The sequence below is a fragment of the Carex rostrata genome, chromosome 3 (genome assembly GCF_964058835.1).
Source record: "Carex rostrata chromosome 3, lpCarRost1.2, whole genome shotgun sequence".
Lineage (NCBI taxonomy): Eukaryota > Viridiplantae > Streptophyta > Magnoliopsida > Poales > Cyperaceae > Carex > Carex rostrata.
The window spans coordinates 9,324,494-9,345,245 of NC_135920.1; the positions used below are offsets into that span (position 1 = coordinate 9,324,494).

The window sequence follows — 20,752 nt, forward strand, 5'->3', positions numbered from 1 at the left end:
TGCTATTCGTCTATTCTTCTCTGCATAATATTCTTCTATGGTGAAGGCAAACAAATAGAAGTTTTCTTCTATGGGGCTGACTTCATACCTATATCAGCATGGCTGTATCATTTCCAGCCACATAGCAACCGTTTGTACGATTCATTAGTCTAGACAGGGTTTTTAACACCGTGGTACAGTGATTCCTGACCCACATGAAAAACCTGTTCAAATGAATTGAAAAGCCCAGTCTATACAACTTATTCCTCCAATTGGCGCTTTTGTTTATGTATGCTCTCTAAAAGCTACTATAATGTACAGGTCCTCTTACTTTTTCTAATGTGCCCATTAAAGTACTCTATATCATTAAGTCTTCCGGAGGATGTATATTTCTCAAAGATATAACAAAAGCACAAGATATGACATTATTCTACTATCTCAATATTATTTTGTACTACAAAATTTTTGGCTAAAATTTAAATGATAATAGTTTGTTATCTTTAACCTGATTTTTAATATTGTTAAATTATTATTATAGTTCTAAACATTAGAGCAACGGAGGTTGGACGATTATAACTCGTATTCTAATTACTTTATTTTGTAGTCACTCTTTCATCATTCTTTGTTTTTATCTCTTTCTCTTTCGAATGTATCAACTGTTTTGATCAATAATTTATATTTTAACTCATACCTTCATAATTTATATATTTTTTATGTAATTATTACATATATGTATGGATTTGGCCATGCTTTATAATTAATTTTATTTATACAAAAGTTATTTCGAAGTTTCTACAACTACAATTACAAGTTGAATAAATTCTATTTGCTTTTCTCTTGTAACTTTATATAAGTAAAAAAATTATCATACAAAAAATCATTTAATATTAGTACATAGATTGTTTTATGATGACAATTTTATCTATAACAAAATAATAAGATCAAAATTTAAGTGGAGAATTTCTTATGGATAATTAAATGGAAGGCTTGATCACCATATTTATGTGAAAATAAATAATAAATAAAAGGATTGGAAAGTAAGAAACCGTTCTAAGAACTGTGAATTCTATTTTACTTCTTTTGGGGACTTGAATGCAACAGCGTCCAGCCCTTTCTTGTGATATAGTATTGGAACCGGCTTCCGTTTTGGCTAATTGAGCAGGTTTAATCGTACACACTCGTAACATCGCTTGAGAGAGACAAAGAGAGAAAGAGAGGGAGAGAACAGAGAAGAATGGGAACTGTGCTCGATTCACATTTTTTGGCACTTACCGCCATTGTCACGGTAACTCTCTTCGTTTTTCTTTCTCTCTTTCTCAGTGCTGTCGTGCAAATTTCTAATTGTCGCATTACTTTTGGTTTAATTTAGGTAGGATACCAGTTGTTATTCTTCATTATCACAGCGCTTCTCAAAATTGATAAAGTCACTGATTTTGCTGGTAATCTATCTCAATAAGTTCTGTTATAAACTGTATGCTATGCAACATGAAGATGAGTTGTTCGGGTTCACATATTTATCTCTTTTGGTGCAGGGAGCACGAATTTTGTCATAATTGCTGTCCTCACTCTAGTTCTAAAGGGCACATGGCATTTCCGTCAAGTAATTCTCTAAATATTATCTCAAAAATGACAAAATGATGGATTAACCAAAGTACCTTGGAGTAATTCTATTAATTGAACAACAACATTATTTACAGATTGTATTGACAGTGCTTGTGGTAATTTGGGGTCTCCGCTTGGCTCTCTTTTTATTGATGAGGTAGGTTTGTTTAATGAGGAGGGTTCAAATGCCTCCATTTTTTGTGCCTCCATCATGCCTCTATTTTTAAAAAACTTTAATAACTCAAAATTTAAATCTTAAAATTTAAAATAAAACCGTTGGATATGAACTATATCATTTTATCTATGCACATGTAAAAAATTATGGCATTTCAACTTTGTTTTAATTGTCATCCTGAGCTTGTAAAAATGTATACAAATGTGGATAATTTCTAGACGTTGATTTTTCAACTTATTGATTCATATAAAAGCTAAATCAAAATGTGATAATTTTTTATGGACACAAAGAAAAAATAACATAGATTACATCTAACGGTTTTATTTTGACGTTTAAATTTTAAACTTTGAGTTATTAAAGTTTTTAAAAATGGAGACATTTGAACTCTCATCTTGTTTAATTGTTAGCTTAATAATTAAGGAAAATCTTCAATGATGTATGCTCAAAAGGTCCCAAATTCGCAATATCTAACTTTCTTGAGTACATTCTAGGATTTTGCAATGGGGAGAAGATCGCCGGTTTGATGAAATGCGTGAAAGTCTGGCCAAGCTGGCAGTTTTCTGGATTTTTCAGGTACACCTGTAGCTTCAGATTTTTATCACTTCCTCAAAAGAGAAAATAGAACTTCAGATTTATATCCGAAAAGAAAAAATGAAGGAAACTGATTTCTGCTGATACCCACATAAAAATAAAAGCCACTAAATGCGAGAATATATATAAGTAGAAGTCATATATCATGTGTTGCACTGTTTATAAATTCATTTACCCATGAATATAATAAATAGCGATGTTTTGTAGGCCGTGTGGGTGTGGACGGTGAGCTTACCTCTGACAATAGTGAATGCCAGCGACAATGACCCACCTGTCAGACCTCAAGACATAATTGGCTGGATTATATGGTTAATTGGTTTTTTAGCAGAAGCAACCTCTGATCAACAAAAGCTTTGGTTCAAAAATAACCCAGCTAACAGGGGTAAATGGTGCAATGTGGGTCTTTGGAAATACTCACGCCATCCTAATTATTTTGGAGAGGTTTGTTTATTTTTATTTTTATTTTTGAGTTAACAATATAAGCATCCCAAGGAAGTATTTGAAAATTTCTTTTGGACTTCCTAGAAAACAACTCACGACATTTTTATTTGAAACTAAGAACACAATATCTGGTACCTATAAGTAACTACCAATATATTTTTGTGTGTGTGTGTGTGGGGGGGGGGGGGGGGGGGGTTTACGAAAAAGGTTAAATTGATAATATTACCTGGAATTGTTATCTTTGCTCAATCCAATTGTTTTATTAGTTCCTACAAAGCACAAACATGGCTCCAAGGTGCAATTTTTTTAACCTGTGTCTCGTATACAAAGAGCCTCGTCTTAGTCAACTAGGCTAGGCATTTTTTTCATGAGCCACAACTCCTATTGGTCTGATTCAGTTTAATTCTGACTAGGTCAAAGAAGGATTCAATTTTTAATGAAGCAGGCTAATTATTAATGTATAAAAGAATTTATCTCCTCTATCAAATCAATCTTAAGGTCAGGTGTCGTCTGCCAATGTCTCAAAAAGCGTACAATATCAGTCATAAATTTGCAATCACCAGAAAGTTTTAGTTTAATTTAAAAGAAAAGTATAACATATAAAATTGATTGCATCTAAATATTATTATCTCATACATAGTTGGCTTACTTTCATTAATTAATCTGTGATCCAGATTCTTCTTTGGTGGGGGATATTTGTGGCATCTACTCCAGTTTTACACGGGGCTGAATGGACCGTCATTGTGGGGCCTGTTTTTCTCACCTTCTTACTTCTCTTCGTTAGTGGCATACCACTTCTTGAGGTTTGAGACAATTTTGTATATTACCTGTTTGAATACGTGTTTTTTTTCTTGGTTACAGTTTATGTACTTGTTACCTAAATTGTTCAACTCAAACCAGGAATCGGCAGATAAAAGATACAGTGCTGTAGAAGAGTACCGCATTTACAAGAGCACAACAAGGTAACAACTTCCTTTCTTGTACAAGCTTGTGCCAGTACATTACAGTACTGAGCAGTTTGACAACGTTTTATATAATTTAATAATTGTGTGAAGTGATCTTTGAATCTCCTCAAAAAAAAGAAAAAAAAAAAGTGATCTTTGAAGCTTTAATTCTTCATTTGCAGCCCGCTTATACCATTGCCACCAGCTATTTACGGAAGTATCCCTGGGTGGATCAAATCAGTTTTCTTGTTCGAGTTCCCACTCTACAACAAAGGTATCTCCAAAGAAAGAATTTTAGGTTGACACGGTTTTCTAATTAAGTTGATAGGTAATTATATATGTAGATAATTATTAAAAGATTGTTCTAGAAGGATACTGATTGGTTTTGAACTTTTTCTTCCTTGTGTATGTTCATGTATAAAAAAAATAAATAGTTTTGTTTTTCTTTGATAATTTACTTGTTACAATTACTTGACATTGATATGGATAGAAGTTTCCTTTTGTTTTCATTGATAGGGAATCAAAGTTAATACTGATGATATTTTGATTTTAGTAGAATGCATATCAGGAGAACCATAGGCCTAATACAGATGGTGATGAACCTTGAAGATGCCATATTTAATTCCCGCAAAAAACATCTCAAAAGCAATGGATACCTACGTTAACAGAAGCTCTCATTTCAAATAAATAAAAAATACAATAAAATAGTGTATATCAGGCTCCATCTCTCTACCAGTCAGCATGTTAAGTTATCATTTGCAATTTAATTCTGGTAACCGTAAGGCTTGTATAAAATAGAAATCATATTTCGAGAGACCTACCTTAATTTAAAAAAAAAAAAAAAACTCTTCATTGCATAAAATTTCTTTCACATGGTACATTTCTTGGACTAATTTTGTCATGCTTCAACATGACAGGAATTGGGATAAAGAGGGCATAAGCGCAGCCAAATTGATTTACCCAGAAAAACAAATTTGATTTCAGTAGTTCTAGTGAGAAGAGATTGCTTATTGTAATTTTTTTTTAATAATTTAAGCATATCTCTAAACAATGGATTATTTGTGTTTTTCCTTCTCAAAGAATAATGAATTCTCATCATTTTGGGTTGGAATGGCAGCTGAAAGTTTTCTTTTTAATATATCTCTCAAATAAAAAGAGAAAGTATAACTTTTATATCCTTCTCTAATCACATGATCCTAGCTAAGTACAAAAATGAGAAAGTACTTCAATTTTCAAGTGATCTCAAGAAGGTGCAATTGACACCTTATCAACCTGTACAATATATTCCAACGTGGCACCTGGTGGGATCCGCACATCTGACCCGTAATCTGCACCGTCATCTCCAAAAGCTAGGTTAGGAGGAACAATCACTCTTCTCTTGCCGCCGGCTTGCATCGAGCGAAGCACGCTCTCCACCCCCTCACACATTCCTTTTGTGTAAGGTCTTGAACCCAATACCAGAGCAAGTGGTCTCCTTCTGCAAAGGTGTCCACAAATGTTTCACTGCTGCCACTGGCCCCAACAATTTTGCCTTTTAGGTCTAGAACTACCAGGTCACCGGGTCTTGGCGCTAAATTAGAATTGCAAAAAAAGTTGCAATTGACATATTTTATGAAAAGATCTTAACATTAGTAAAGAACTGCTGGTCGACTGGATGAGTTAAAAATAATTATTTGCGCAGGGTTTTAAAATTCTCTTCAACTTAGATAGACACAGTGTTTTTGATTCACATAATTATATCATAGAGGACTTTATGAACCGTGTCCAGAGAGTATGCAAGTTATTCATTTTAGATCCGAAAATCGATCTGTCAACTTTCTTCTCCATTTTCCAGGTTATAATGGTTACCTCCATTTCTCTATTTCTAATCTCAATTTTTTTTCTTCTCTCCATTTCATGAGATATTGGACACTTCATATTCCTAAAATTTTTGTTAGTCCCTAAAATTTGATATAATTTAGCAATTTTTTATTTGATTTATCATCAGTTAAAAAAAAACTAAGATCAAAATGAAAAAATTATTATAGCGGACTTGAATTTGATATAATGTAATATTCATCAAAATTAAACAATATCTTCACAATTTATTTATTTTAAAGTTCATATAAATTGAAAAAAAAAAAACAGCAAATGTTGCATAGCACGCGCTATTTGCGCTATACGCTATACGCTATAGCGGACCGCTATTACCGCTATAGCGTCTGTAGCGCAAATAGCGTGTTTTAATACCATAGCATAGCGTTTGGTCTCCAAAAACGTTATAGCAGCGCTATAGCGCGCTATTTAGAACACTGCAAAAAATACGAAGACCCATATATAAAGGAAATATTGCTTCATCAACTTAACAATCTAGTATCCAATCTTACTTATTTTGTTATTTTTAATATGTAAAAGGATAAAATTTTGTTATTTTTTATTACATAAAATTATATTATTTTTGTTACTTTTTAATATGTTTGAACCCGTTTAGTTATCTGAATCTGATTCAATATTGTCTTGTCCTATCCTGATAAAAATCATGCGTCCGCTCTTGCCTGCACCAATGACGAACTGTCTCGTCAGGCTCGACGCCACCCAATCAGTGGACTCAGCTGTACGTAGTCTTCTTCTTAGGGGTTGGAGTTGGCTGAGTAGAAGGTTGGGCTTCTTGTGAGATTTGCAGTGGTTGGTTTGGGTTGGGATTGTTTGGTTGGTTGAATGGAGGAGTAGGAGGGGTGGGGGATTGCGAACAGGAGAGAACGAGTGGCTTTTTGCAAAGGAGAGAAGATGGGGAGGCTAAGAAGGAAGCCATAGTTGAGGGAAGAGATGCCTGTGGAACTGTGAAACTGAAGGAGAGATATTTCTTGTTCTTTTTTATGTTTCTCTTTTGTTTTCAGGGATTTTTATGGTGTTGCCACGTGTAAATAGGCTTATCTGTTTATTATCCTTTAAAGACTTTTTTTTCGATTTATTTAGAAAAAAATATATATTTTAACAAAAAGAGTTGATTTTTTTTTTCTTCAAAAATAATGAATACCGAAAATTATTTTCGGTCATCCTTGAGCGTACGAAAATTACACTGTGATCGGAAGCAAAATTAATGGAAATAGACTTCATTTCGATAAAAAAGAAATGATTAGAATAGATTTAAAATTGAAATTTGTTGATTGAAAGGGTTAAACAACATAATAGAATTCAATATTTGACCATTCAAAAAGAGTCTAAAAATTCACTTAATTTACAAAGTATGCCATCAAGTAAAAGCTTCCTCTTCTTCCCAAATTTGAACAGGACTAGGAAAAATACAAGAAAAACCTAAATTTTAAGTCCTTGTCAAAGTATAAAATCCATTGTTCCTTCACGACTCAGCTTGATTCGCACTTCAACTCTCCCTCCGCCTCTTCTTTTTCCCCTTCAACTACGTTTTCTTCAGCAGTTGAAACTCACAGCTTCTCTCACTACGACATGGCAGCGGTGTAAAAGCAGATAGTAACGTGGGCAGCAGTGTAATTTCACTCCGGCAAAATCGTTTCTTGCCAAATACCTTCAACTTTGCTGTGATTTCGTTGGAGGAATTTTCCCCTCTCAAATCTTGTCAAATCGTGTTATCTCTCTTTGATACTTCCATTCCGATCAAGTGAAGAGAAAGAATTCCAATTCTATTTCTGGTTTGAGCGTAAAATTTTTCATTCCGATCAGAGGGTAATTTTTGGTATGCCGCTTGCTACAACAGGAGGATATAAGGAGGGCACACGTAAGAGTGTCAATGGATACAATACGGATAGAGTGAAAGCATTTTCATATTTATATTCATACTTATTTAGAATTGATCTTATTTATATTCTATTTATATCTGTTAAAATTGATGCATATCAGATGGATTTTAATATAATACATATCAGATGGTGATTTAACCGAATTTCAGATCGAATTTTGATCCGATATTCACCGACCACTTCAACAAAAACTGGACCATTGCATGCACACTAATGAGCCATTACTTGAAATAAAAGGGAGTGAAATCTTCCTCCAAAATTGTAAGGCCTATAAAGATATAAATGAATTAATTCATATAAATTTAGTTTTTAAACATTTGCCTTGTATTACTTTGCTCCTATATTACATATGATAATAAAGATATAAAATAAAATAAAATAAAATGAATTGAAAATTTAAACAAACAATCGTCTGCGTTGTTATACACAAATTTTCTAAAAATTAAGGCCGCATCAGAGCATCTTCATCAGTTTTAATTTTCAATTTCAAAATCCTCACTGACCAAAAAAAAATTCTCACTATCACTTTTAATTTCGCTTTCAAGAATACAGCCCGCAGTTGAAAATTTTGAAAGATTTCACCAAGTGTAAGTTTTCATCTCAGGTTTCACTCTTAAAACAACCAATCAAATTTTGTTGCCGTGGCATTAAAAATAATTGCTAATCAATTGTATGGATGTAGGAATTGTGAAATTAACTTTGAAGTTAATATCTCTATACTCTTTAACAGCTGTTTAAAATTATTAATCAATTTCATGGATGGAGATGACCTCAAAGAGAAGGTGTAAGCATGTTGATCTCAACATAGCATGAAAATTTTCTTTTGGTATAATGATGTTTGACTACCAGATGGCAGATTCTTGTCAGAATTGAGTGAATGTTTGAATTAGTATGCCATTTTTAGCAGGTGACCAAATGAGTCTATCTGGAATTGAGGAAGTTAACGTGATGGGGCTGATGCGTTGATCTTATGTTTGATTTGGAAGGGTTATGCGCTCCTAACCAAGTAACAGCAGTTTCAATCTTAATTGGGCCCAAGGTGAAGGTCACGCAACATTATTTGGAGTCTAATTTGGGCCGAATTCAGATTCTACGCAAAGTCGAAGATTTCTATATTAATTTTGTCTCGAGTTCTAAATCCACCAGACAACCCAAACATATCTCTAACCTTTTTTTTATTTTTTTTTCTGTTCTCCTTGCCCTTCCTGCCCCTTCCCAAGCGATTTGACCTAAATCCGTCGCTCGCCATGAAACCCTCGTCGTCCAACTCTGCTCCCATCGCCGCCGCCGATTTAAAGCCGAAATTCATTTCCAGGGCTGAGCGGGAGCGCATCGCTCTGGAGCGGCGCCAGGCTCAGGTCGCTGACCAACGCCGTGCTCTCCCTCCCAGACCCGGCAACTCCTCTGCACCAGAAAACGAACAGCAACCCGATTCCGACGCGGAGAAGGAGGCGCCGAGAGATCGCGAAAGAGACAGAGAAAGAGAACGGGACAGAGATAGGGATAGAGATCGTGAAAGAGATAGAGATAGAGATAGAGACAGAGACAGAGAAAGAGACAGAGGTCGAGAGAGAGATAGAGACAGAGACAGAGACAGAGATGCTGATAGAGACCGTGAGAGGGATAGAGAGAGAGATCGGGATCATGATAGGAGAAGGGATCGGGACCGGGACCGGGAGAGAGAAGAGCGGGACCGTGAGAAAGCACGATTGGAGAAATTGGCTGATAGGGAAAAAGAAAAAGAGTTAGATGCTATTAAAGAACAGTACTTAGGTTCGAAAAAGCCCAAAAAGCGAGTCATAAAGCCGAGTGAGAAGTTCCGTTTCTCTTTTGATTGGGAGAACACCGAGGACACATCCCGAGATATGAATGCTTTGTACCAATCGCCTCATGAGGCGAGGCTCTTATTTGGGCGAGGGTTCCTTGCTGGGATTGATCGTAGGGAGCAAAAGAAACAAGCGGCACAGCATGAGAAGGAGACGCGGCTGGAGCTGCTTAAGAAAGACGGTGACTCGTTTAAAGAAACACCAGAAGAGGCAGCTTTGCAAAAGAAGAGAGAAGCTGCTGCTGAGATGTATGATGCTTTTGACATGCGGGTCGACCGGCACTGGTCAGAGAAGGCATTAGAGGAAATGACTGAGAGAGATTGGCGCATATTTAGAGAAGATTTCAACATTTCTTACAAGGGTTCAAGGATACCAAAGCCAATGCGTAGTTGGATAGAGAGTAAGCTTTCACCTGAGTTGCTCCGAGCGGTTGAAAAAGCAGGTTATAAATCTCCCTCACCTATTCAAATGGCAGCTATACCACTAGGGTTGCAACAGAGAGATGTTATTGGTGTTGCTGAAACCGGGTCGGGTAAGACTGCAGCCTTCGTCCTACCCATGCTCTCATACATAACCTGTTTGCCACCAATTAGCGAAGAGAATGAGGCTGAGGGACCTTATGCGGTGGTGATGGCGCCAACCCGTGAGTTGGCACAACAAATTGAGGATGAAACGGTAAAATTTGCTCACTATTTGGGTATCAAGGTCGTGTCAATTGTAGGTGGTCAATCAATTGAAGAACAAGGGTTCAAAATTAGGCAAGGTTGCGAGGTAGTAATTGCAACACCAGGTAGATTGCTGGATTGTTTAGAGAGGCGGTATGCAGTACTGAACCAGTGTAACTATGTGGTACTAGATGAAGCTGATCGTATGATTGATATGGGTTTTGAGCCTCAAGTTGTTGGGGTACTCGATGCAATGCCTTCTAGCAATTTAAAGCCAGAAAATGAAGATGAAGAATTAGATGCCAAGAAGATTTACCGTACCACCTACATGTTTAGTGCCACCATGCCTCCTGCTGTGGAGAGGTTGGCACGAAAATATTTGCGAAATCCAGTTGTGGTCACAATTGGTACAGCTGGTAAGACAACTGATTTGATTTCACAACATGTGATTATGCTTAAGGAGTCCGAGAAAATGTCGCGGCTATCAAAGATGTTGACTGAGCTTGGTGAAAAAACTGCTATTGTATTTGTCAATACTAAGAAATCGGCAGATGTGAGGGCAAAAGAGTTGGATAGATTAGGGTTTAGGGTTACGGCTTTGCATGGAGGCAAGTCTCAAGAGCAGAGAGAGATAAGCTTGGAGGGGTTCCGGAACAAGAGATTTAATGTGCTTGTGGCCACTGACGTGGCAGGTCGTGGTATTGACATACCTGATGTGGCGCATGTGATAAATTATGAGATGCCTTCTTCAATTGACATGTATACGCATAGGATTGGTCGTACTGGCCGTGCTGGAAAGACCGGTATAGCCACGACTTTTCTCACCTTGCATGATAGTGACGTATTTTATGATTTAAAACAGATGCTCATACAGAGTAATAGTCCAGTTCCGCCTGAGCTGGCACGGCATGAGGCATCCAAGTTCAAACCTGGTACCGTACCAGATCGGCCACCTAGGAGGAATGACACTATTTTTACACATTAATAGGAGAAGATGGAGGTAGGTTTGCAAGATTATGATTAGTTGGCTTCATTTTGTCTAGACCTTTATTAAGTTTTGAGCTGCTGTAAGAAATCATGTGAGGAGTTGATTTATTTTGATGATATATGTTAATTTTACATGATATCAATGTAGTGGACTTGATTTTTACTTTTTATTCTATTATTGTATGATTTATTATGTTTGATGTAATTGTATAAGTGTTGTTGTACACCTGTAGAGTGACATGAATATTCCGTATTGAAGAAATAAGGTGAAGTAATTAAATGAAGAAAAGAATAAGAAATTGATCTGCAGTTTAAACTTTTATTGTCACTATGCATATAACTCATGATGAGGGCATAAGCTAATGATGAGGAAAAATATGGAGACCCAGTTTGAATTTGCATTATTTTCGTTTTAGCCGAAATTTTTATCTATAACATTAAAAAGTTTGGTAATTCAAAACTACATAAAAAACTAGCTTGGTGTCTGATTTCTTGGTCAAAACGTTATAGATAGTAATACCGAACGATACAAAAAAAACTAACTTGATTTGATGTGTATTAGGGTTGGTGTGATTTTGCTTGAACCAATTTTGTAACTATTTCATGTATCAATTGCTCTTTTGCTTCGATTGAGAGATTACGGGAAGAAGAGAAGAGTAAGCATCAAGGTACAAATTTAAGAAAAAATAATATCTGGAAGTACTAATCAATTCCTTTTTGTATTAATTTTCTCTGTCATCAGTCGCTCCATTCCTTAGGTATGGTAAATATTGCGGGATCTTATACAGCGGGTGTCCGGGTGAGAAACCGTGCGATGTCCTTGATGCTTGTTGTATGCAACACGATAACTGTGTCCAGGCCAAGAACAGTAAGTACATACAAGTTTCTATGTTTATTCTTTTAAGTACAGCTGCTTGTGGTACCAGAACATTAAATGGTACAATCTGTTACCACTTACCACACTGCTGCTGTCTACTGATATTAACTTTCAGTACAAAAGAACACAAGGATCCTGCTGTAATTTCATTTTTTCTTTGTAAATGTATTATGTATAATATGCAATTCTATTATTAATTTTGTACATTCTCTGAATTTTTTTTGTGCAGATTACTTGAGCACAGAGTGTAATGAAAACTTGTTAAACTGCCTAGCCAATTTGAGTGAAAATTCACCAACTTTCCAGGGAAACAACTGCCTGATGACCGAGGTCATCGATGTCATTTCAGTCGTTATTGAGGCTGCGGTACTTGCTGGTAGGGTTCTTCACAAACCCTAGATTAATGTTGCAGCTAATTAGTTACTTTTCTCTTTCTTAATGCTTCAACTAAATTTGAAAGAATTGAAACTATATTGGTACATATAGTTGTCATAAATAAGTTGTTTTTTCTTCCCACTCTATTTTAGTTAAAGTGATATGATCTATCATCTTTACTTTTGTGTTAAGACCTGAGAAGTGTGAGCTTGTTAAATGTTTTTTTTTTTGAAAGAAATTGTTAAATGTTTTTGGAAATGTGATTTTGGCTCTTTGTATTGCTTCCTGCCTTCCTGTTATTGAACCTCGGAAGTTGGCAGTCTAATTTCCCATATGAATGTCTCTATTCTCAGTATAAATATAAGTGTCAATATTTTAGAACTGCGCAGTATTACACACACACACACACACACACACACACACACAATGGTAATTGAAGTCTTATTAATTATCTGATTGTAGCTAGAATAATTACCCTTCATTTTGAATATGTAAAATTGTTACACAAATTGTACATAAACTATCATCCTTTATATTTCCTGGTCATCTCTGTCCTTTAATTAAGCTTAAAGTTTGCTTTGAAAATTTAATCGGTACTGTTTTGATCACGAGTAGCCGCTATTGTCTTTTAGTAAAAAAAAAAAAGGATTGAATATATATTTTGGTGGTTTTTCAATTTAAAAAGTCCCATCAAAGAACATTGGAAATGCACAGTTTGCTCCGATCATGGATGTCTCTATGCAACATCTAATTCTAGAGGAAAGAGACACCTTTGTTCTGGTACGATGATTGGGGTTTCAGTGTTCTCCAGTGTAATTCTTCAAATCTGTTCTCCTTTTCAATCTCTCTCTTGAAGCTACTTCCCAAATGATCGGCTGCATTATCCGATATATCTGTTTGTTTGCGTTCCCTCTGATTTCTTATCTGTTTGATTGCTATATAATGTCCAACTAACAGTTATGGGAGTGCATAACTAGTTTTTGATCTAATGACAAAAGCAATAATTTTTGTGTTGGAGGATGTAAGTTTATAAGTTTAAAATTTGAATAGAAAAGCAAGAGAATGTATACGTGAGAGTGAGAGTGAGAGTGAGAGTGATTTAAAATTTGAATAGAAAATCTTGTGTATATTAAAATTTGAATAGAAAAGCAAGAGAATGTATACGTGACATAATCACTCTCTCTTTATATAGGTGGGCGACTCCGAAAAAGAATTTGATTGTGCGAGTAAAAAAATTCGTTATAGAAAATGCAACCTAAACAATAACAATTTTTGTGGGTGCATGACACAAAATTTTCCAATTAAGGCAAAATTATGTTTAAAGCAATGTTTTAAAATGTGGTCGAATGAACGGGCATACACACTGTATAAAATGAGCTAGGCATTACGTGAGAGTGAGAGTGAGAGTGAGAGTGATTATGCGGAGTTGAATATGTAGCCGCAAATTTGAACGGGCATACACACTGTACATGTTAGTGATAAGTATATAATTTGTGTGTGTGTGGCTTGGTTGTAATTAATTAAATTATTATTTAAATTCTACTTACACTGTTCAGTCTGCAGTAAACTATTTTACTTTGTAATATATGTACTTGTAAAATAGTAAATTGAATACAAATTAAACTGTTTATAGAGTAGAACTAGGGTGTTCTTAAGCTCACCAAAGTGTTTGGTGAGCTTGACTCCAAAACCCGTCAAATCGGTTTCAAATGATGAATCCGAACCGTTGGAACCCGTCTATTTTATGTGTGATGCGTCTACATGTGAATTTTTTTAACTTTCGAATTAGTTTAGTATAAAGTCAATTGGTCAAAATTAGAAGGTTAATAAATTAATTTTAGTGTATTCATTTTTTGAACATGTTTTGACCGCTTGACTTTATACTAAACTAATTCGAAAGTTTAAAAATTTCACATGTAGACGCATCACACGTAAAATAGGCGGGTTCCAACGGTTCGGATTCGTCATTTGAAACCGATTTGATAGATTTTGGAGTCAAGCTCACCAAACACTTTGGTGAGCTTAAGAACACCCTAGTTCTACTCCTGTTTATATATGAATTCATATAAGAATTTACATGTACGGTATGCAGCGTTTTTCGGACGCATTCTTTTAAAGGAGGAATTTCATGTATCCCCCTCAAAAGCTTCAATATTACGTATTTCCCCCTCTAAATTTTAAAATTACATATTTCCCCTTCCAAACTTCCCAAACTCACAAATTTACCCATCTAATCAATAAAATATATTTAAAATATTTAATATTTATTTCAGACCATTATACCCCTTCCTCCTTCCAATCATGTTCTTTCCCTTCAATTCTTTTTCTCTAGCTGAGTGCCCGCCAATTTATTTTGGAATAAGTTTTGTAGGTTTGTCTCTGCGAGTTGCGAACAACTTTAAATTGCTAAAAAGTGCTTCATTTCTTTTTGAGGGGAAAAGCCCTTGGGCATTACTTGATTAAGCTGAAACTGAGCAGTACAAGAAAATGAGGAACATAAAACCTACAAATGGATCGCTATTCCTATTACAAGGATATAAGAAAACATAAATGAAAAACTACAGCAACAAAGAAAGCATAGATCTTGCATTCTAACATTTTACTCCTACCACCACAACAAATAAAATAGGACCTACCAATCAAATAAAACCACTTTGTTCATCCTGCCACATCTGTGTGAAATGCACTAGGCATTATGTGAAACCTGAAAAGTGAAAATTGTGGTGTCCAGGTGCTTTTGCAAATTCATCCTCCTTAATTCATATTCATTTGGGTACCCACAGTAAGTTGAATTCGTATCCTCTTAGATATCTCAAACTTTGCGTGACTTTATGAAAAATCCCAACCGTTTAATTACATTCTGCACGAATCTCAAAGCACACATAATACTGACCCCCTACATCACCCCCGAATAGGCACTGGACACGTCGGTCAAGCAAAAGTTGAGATATCTCAGAGGATACTCACTCCAGTAAGTTCCCCCATTTTTTCTTGCCTAATTCGTCAGTTATGTGCTTGATTGTAAATTCCCCGCTTCATTGTAGAGCACATGGCGCACAGCTGAAAATGTGCTTGATTTTACTAGAAGTGGATTGAATGGTACCATATTAGGGGTTCAATTTATCTGAAAAGAAAACGAAAAGGTAAAAGTGAAATAAATCATTGACTACTTTGGTGTCAACTCTTCTACATGGCACTTTCAACAGCTTGCCTCAATCACCTACTCCGATCTGAATACTCTACTTCTCTTTACTCATTTCTCATTTCTCATTCTCACCACTCAAATCTAAGGTTTTTTTGCTGAAATATAAATTTCTTTTCCCTCTCCCCAGATTTACAGAGCCTCTCTGCTCTCTCTAGCCATCAAATTGCTTCTCTAAATTAGAGCCTCTTTAGATGGGAAAAAAATAAACAACGACACTCAGGTATTCAAGAAAAGACAGCAGAGAAAGAACCATAGTGAAGGAACAAAAAAGAAAGGGGTATAATGGTCTCAAACACATTTTAGAATCTGAAATATTATTATTCAAGCACTATTAAATATATTAAATATATTTTATTGATTAAATGGGTAAATTTGTGAGTTAGAAAAGTTTAGAAGGGGAAATATGTAATTTCAAAGTTTAGAGGGGGAAATACGTAATATTGAAGTTTTTGAAGGGGATACATGAAATTCCCCCTATTTTAAATTACTGGTTTCAAGTATGTGTCCAGATGAGCCGAGCAAAATGATAATTCCCAGGCCCATTTTTGCTTAATATTCAATACATACTCGGCCTTTAGGAAGCCCATTAGTAGCCCAAATGCTATGATTCCTGTGAAAAGCCGCCAAAATGGAACTCCTATGAAAAGCGCATTGCTGGCTTTTGTTTTTTTTTCTCTTGGTGATCCCATGGCCCGTAGGCCTCTGCATAGCGCATGCTATTCGTCTATTCTTCTCTGCATAATATTCTTCTATGGTGAAGGCAAACAAATAGAAGTTTTCTTCTATGGGGCTGACTTCATACCTATATCAGCATGGCTGTATCATTTCCAGCCACATAGCAACCGTTTGTACGATTCATTAGTCTAGACAGGGTTTTTAACACCGTCGTACAGTGATTCCTGACCCACATGAAAAACCTGTTCAAACGAATTGAAAAGCCCAGTCTATACAACTTATTCCTCCAATTGGCGCTTTTGTTTATGTATGCTCTCTAAAAGCTACTATAATGTACAGGTCCTCTTACTTTTTCTAATGTGCCCATTCTATATCATTAATATGTTTGGAGTCTTCCGGAGGATGTATATTCATTATTTCTCAAAGATATAAGAAAAGCACCAGATATGACATTATTCTACTATCTCAATATTATTTTGTATTACAAAATTTTTGGCTAAAATTTAAATGATAATAGTTTGTGAGTGAGTCTATGGTACTATGCATATTACGATTTGTTACTGTGCTACGGCTCTATATTTAAGTTTTCAAATCCTAACGGTCGATCCGAACCATTCATCTTGTTCTCCATATTAATATGTGTTTGGAGACCAAATTTTACATTTTTTGAAAATTTTTTACTATTTTTTTAGATTTATTGAAAATCACTGTTTTTGGATGGTCCAGAATTTTCAGATCAAGTGATTTTCTAAATATCTAAAAAAAATAGTAAAAATTTTTCAAAAAATGTAAAATTTGGTCTCCAAACACATATTAATATGGAGAACAAGATGAACGGTTCGGATCGACCGTTAGGATTTGAAAACTCGAATATAGAGCCGTAGCACGGTAACAACCCGTGATATGCATAGTACCATAGACTCACTCATAGTTTGTTATCTTTAACCTGATTTTTAATATTGTTCAAATTATTATTATAGTTCTAAACATTAGAGCAACGGAAGTTGGCCGATTATAACTCGTCTTTTAATTAATTTATTTTGTAGTTACTCTTTCATCATTCTTTGTTTTTATCTCTTTCTCTTTCGAATGTATCAGCTGTTTTGATCAATAATTTATATTTTAACTCATACCTTCATAATTTATATATTTTTTATGTAATTATTACATATATGTTGGGATTTGACAATGCTTTATAATTAATTTTATTTATACAAAAGTTAATTTGAAGTTTCTAGAACTACAATTACAAGTTGTATAAATTATATTTGCTTGTAACTTTATATAAATAAAAATAATTATCATACAAAAAATCATTTTTCAAAATTTAAGTGGAGAATTTCTTATGGATAATTAAATGGAAGGCTTGATCTCCATCTTCATGTGAAAATAAATAATAAATAAAAGGATTGGAAAGTAAGAAACCGTTCTAAGAACTGTTAATTCTATTTTACTTCTTTTGGGGATTTGAATGCAATAACGTCCAGCCCTTTCTTCTGATATAGTATTGGAACCGGAATCGGTGTAGGTCCGAGGAAACATATCCTCTGCGGAGCCAATTCCTGTAGAGGCTTTTAATTTGGTCAGTTCGTTTCGGATTGGACAGATCAGATCAAATTTTGTCTAAATTGAAAATTTTTTTTTCTCAAAATTTGCAAAATCTGATCTGGTCCATCCGATCCGAAACGAACATACCAGATTAAAAGTCACTCGTTCTCTCCTGTTCTTATTATATTGTTACGCTTCCGTAGGTCCGATAGCCATCGGACCTAGTTTTAAGTTCGACGTCAAAATCCACCGTAAAATTTAATCAAACAACTCAGTTTAAAGAATCGTGCCTTAATGAATATTTCTAAAACGAATTTGATTAATTTGGACTCTTAAACCCGCTAACACCAAAAGTCCGAATTTGCAGCTCTCGCCTCCTCTCGCTCTTTTTTACGCACCGTCGACCTCGACGTCGGCTCTCTCTCTCTCTCTCTCGCACCGTGCAACTCCCTGTCGCCTCCTCTATCTCACCCTGCGACTCATGATCAGATTATCAGGTACATACGTCTCTCTATCGTACCGCCCCTCTGCACGCGATATTTATGTCAGAACTCTCTCCCTTCATTTGCTCTTCATGTGAGCACGCACAAGCTCAATCTTTAGAAAGGCACAAAATTAAATGATGCTTGTTTTCTTAGATAAAACCAAGAAATCAATCAGAATTAGTTTACTTTTTTGGGTTGTCTGTTCTTGCAATCAGTACTGAGCAGTTTGACAACGTTTTATATAATTTAATAATTGTGTGAAGTGATCTTTGAATCTCCTCAAAAAAAAAAGAAAAAAAGAAGGTGATCTTTGAAGCTTTAATTCTTCATTTGCAGCCCGTTTATACCATTGCCACCAGCTATTTACGGAAGTATGCCTGGGTGGATCAAATCAGTTTTCTTGTTTGAGTTCCCACTCTACAACAAAGGTATATCCAAAAAAAGAATTTTAGGTTGACACGGTTCTTTAATTAAGTTGATAGGTAATTATATATGTAGATAATTATTAAAAGATTGTTCTAGAAGGATACTGATTGGTTTTGAACTTTTTCTTCCTTGTGTATGTTCATTTATAAAAAAAATAAATAGTTTTATTTTTCTTTGATAATTTACTTATTACAATTACTTGACATTGATATGGATAGAAGTTTCCTTTTGTTGTCATTGATAGGGAATCAAAGTATATCAGGAGAACCATAGGCCTAATACAGATGGTGATGAACCTTGAAGAGAGGCCATATTTAATTCCCGCAAAAAACATCTCAAAAGCAATGGATGCCTACGTTAACAGAAGCTCTTATTTCAAATAAATAAAAAAATACAATAAAATAGTGTATGTCAGGCTCCGTCTCTCTACCAGTCAGCATTTTAAGTTATCATTTGCAATTTAATTCTGGTAACCGTAAGGCTTGTATTAAAATAAAAATCATATTTTGAGAGACCTACCTTTCAATTTAAAAAAAAAAAATATCTTCATTGCATAAAATTTGTTTCACATGGTACATTTCTTGGAGCTACCTTTCAATTTTTTTCCTTTTTAATATATCTCTCAAATAAAAAGATTATTAAGTTGAAGCTACTGAAAGTATAACTTCTATATCCTTCTCCAATCGCATGATCCTAGCTAAGTACAAAAATGAGAAAGTATTTCAATTTTCAAGTGATCTCAAGAAGGTGCAATTGACACCTTATCAACCTGTACAATATATTCCAACATGGCACCTGGTGGGATCTGCACTTCTGACCCGAAATCTGCACCGTCATCTCCAAAAGCTAGGCTAGGAGGAACAATCACTCTTCTCTTGCTGCCAGCTCGCATCGAGCGAAGCACGCTCTCCACCCCTTCACACATTCCTTTTGTGTAAGGTCTTGAACCCAATACCAGAGCAAGTGGTCTCCTTCCTTCTGCAAAGGTGTCCACAAATGTTTCACTGTTGCCACTGCCCCCAACAATTTTGCCTTTTAGGTCTAGAACTACCAGGTCACCGGGTCTTGGCGAGTCGCCGCCTCCGACTTTCATTTCATAGTATCTAAATTAGAATTACAAAAAAAGTTGCAATTGACATATTTTATGTAAATATCTTAACATTAGTAAAGAACTGCTGGCCTAATCAATACTATTATTGTGATTAGAGATAAGTTTGAGATGGTTAAAAACTATAATTGTGGTCTTGTGGCACAATGCCTCTAGAGTAAAACTGTTAAAGACAACTTAATTGAGCCATATAACAAGGACATATGAAGGACTCAACGGGAATGAATAATAAAATTTGAATAATTAATCAAGAAATTAAACAAATGGTTTAAATCAAATAAGCCCATTAATTTTACAGAAATAAAAATTAGCATGATTTTATTGTCTGACCTGATGCCATTTGGTAATACCACCTCCACCTCTTTCTCCACATCCCTAATCATAAAAAAAACGGTAAAGTCATAATAAATAAAAATATTTTCTTAGATTAATTTGTCAGTGAAATTTGATGAGTGAAGTGTTTAATTAATCCACCTTGTGTTAGCTTGTTGTTGTGAGACCTCAATTCGAGTTTTAATCTGCTCGGAAACGACTCCAAATGCTAGAAAGCCAACCCATGCCAACCCTGCACCAATGCCGAACCGTCTCGTCAGGTTCGACGCCACCCAATCAGTGGACTCAGCTGTAGTCTTCTTCCTGGGGCTTGGAGTTGGCTGAGTAGAAGGTTGGGCTTCTTGTGAGATTTGCAGTGGTTGGTTTGGGTTGGGATTGTTTCGTTGGTTGAATGGAGGAGTAGGAGGGGTGGGGGATTGCGAACAGGAGAGAACGAGTGGCTTTTTGCAAAGGAGAGATGATGGGGTGGCTAAGAAGGAAGCCATAGTTGAGGGAAGAGATGCCTGTGTGACTCTGTGTAACCGAAGGAGAGATATTTCTTGTTCTTTTTTATGTTTCTCTTTTGTTTTCAGGGATTTTTATGGTGTTGCCACGTGTAAATAGGCTTATCTGTTTTATTATCCTTTAAAGACTCTTTTTTTTTTTCGATTTATTCAGAAAAATATATATTTTAACAAAAAGTGTTGATTTTTTTTCTTCAAAAAATAACGAGTACTGAATATTATCTTCCGTAGTGTACGAAAACAATTTTTGGC

The 20,752-nt window shown here is 35.3% G+C and overlaps 4 protein-coding genes across 10 annotated transcripts; 3 read left to right on the forward strand and 1 right to left on the reverse strand.

Annotated features, from left to right (window-relative positions):
• The first annotated feature begins 1,114 nt into the window (after positions 1–1,114).
• Positions 1,115–18,793, forward strand: LOC144551337 (uncharacterized protein C594.04c-like). 7 transcript variants are annotated; one of them, XM_078299276.1, is made up of 10 exons: positions 1,115–1,264; positions 1,349–1,418; positions 1,512–1,579; positions 1,677–1,738; positions 2,248–2,329; positions 2,555–2,788; positions 3,463–3,591; positions 3,689–3,750; positions 3,915–4,006; positions 4,650–4,868. In XM_078299276.1, the coding sequence occupies exons 1-10, from the start codon at positions 1,214–1,216 to the stop codon at positions 4,670–4,672; spliced, it is 873 nt and encodes a 290-aa protein (XP_078155402.1). In that variant the 5' UTR covers positions 1,115–1,213; the 3' UTR covers positions 4,673–4,868. The 7 variants fall into 7 exon arrangements, 6 of the variants coding, with proteins under 6 accessions (XP_078155402.1, XP_078155401.1, XP_078155403.1 ...); XM_078299275.1 differs by lacking the exon at positions 4,650–4,868 and adding an exon at positions 4,286–4,326; XM_078299277.1 differs by lacking the exon at positions 4,650–4,868 and adding an exon at positions 4,289–4,326.
• LOC144551336 (P-loop containing nucleoside triphosphate hydrolases superfamily protein) lies at positions 8,641–11,149 on the forward strand. The gene has a single exon (XM_078299273.1). It carries the CDS (start codon positions 8,735–8,737, stop codon positions 10,961–10,963), a length of 2,229 nt encoding a protein of 742 aa, XP_078155399.1. The 5' UTR covers positions 8,641–8,734; the 3' UTR covers positions 10,964–11,149.
• Positions 11,695–12,495, forward strand: LOC144551839 (phospholipase A2 homolog 3-like; the record flags this gene model as incomplete). The annotated part of the gene is made up of 2 exons (XM_078299939.1): positions 11,695–11,833; positions 12,072–12,495. Coding segments are annotated over 2 exons (309 nt in total), but the record flags the coding sequence as incomplete, so codon positions are not given.
• Positions 18,794–19,191: 398 nt separating the features above from the next.
• On the reverse strand, positions 19,192–20,539 carry LOC144551338 (FKBP-like peptidyl-prolyl cis-trans isomerase family protein). The gene is made up of 3 exons (XM_078299281.1): positions 20,139–20,539; positions 19,995–20,039; positions 19,192–19,659 (listed from the first exon to the last, which is right to left on the reverse strand). The coding sequence occupies exons 1-3, from the start codon at positions 20,480–20,482 to the stop codon at positions 19,296–19,298; spliced, it is 753 nt and encodes a 250-aa protein (XP_078155407.1). The 5' UTR covers positions 20,483–20,539; the 3' UTR covers positions 19,192–19,295.
• Positions 20,540–20,752: the final 213 nt, after the last annotated feature.

What these genes read in the sequence shown, in the direction of transcription:
- LOC144551337 (XM_078299274.1), top strand. Translation starts at nt 1,214, where the DNA reads ATGGGAACTGTGCTCGATTCACATTTTTTGGCACTTACCGCCATTGTC. An exon ending in TAAAGTCACTGATTTTGCTG is followed by an intron (nt 1,419 to 1,511) that starts GTAATCTATCTC and finishes CTTTTGGTGCAG; the next exon opens with GGAGCACGAATTTTGTCATA. An exon ending in CAGTTTTCTGGATTTTTCAG is followed by an intron (nt 2,330 to 2,554) that starts GTACACCTGTAG and finishes GATGTTTTGTAG; the next exon opens with GCCGTGTGGGTGTGGACGGT.
- LOC144551336 (XM_078299273.1), top strand. Translation starts at nt 8,735, where the DNA reads ATGAAACCCTCGTCGTCCAACTCTGCTCCCATCGCCGCCGCCGATTTA.
- LOC144551338 (XM_078299281.1), bottom strand. Translation starts at nt 20,482, where the DNA reads ATGGCTTCCTTCTTAGCCACCCCATCATCTCTCCTTTGCAAAAAGCCA. An exon ending in CAACAACAAGCTAACACAAG is followed by an intron (nt 20,040 to 20,138) that starts GTGGATTAATTA and finishes TTTTATGATTAG; the next exon opens with GGATGTGGAGAAAGAGGTGG. An exon ending in GTATTACCAAATGGCATCAG is followed by an intron (nt 19,660 to 19,994) that starts GTCAGACAATAA and finishes ATTCTAATTTAG; the next exon opens with ATACTATGAAATGAAAGTCG.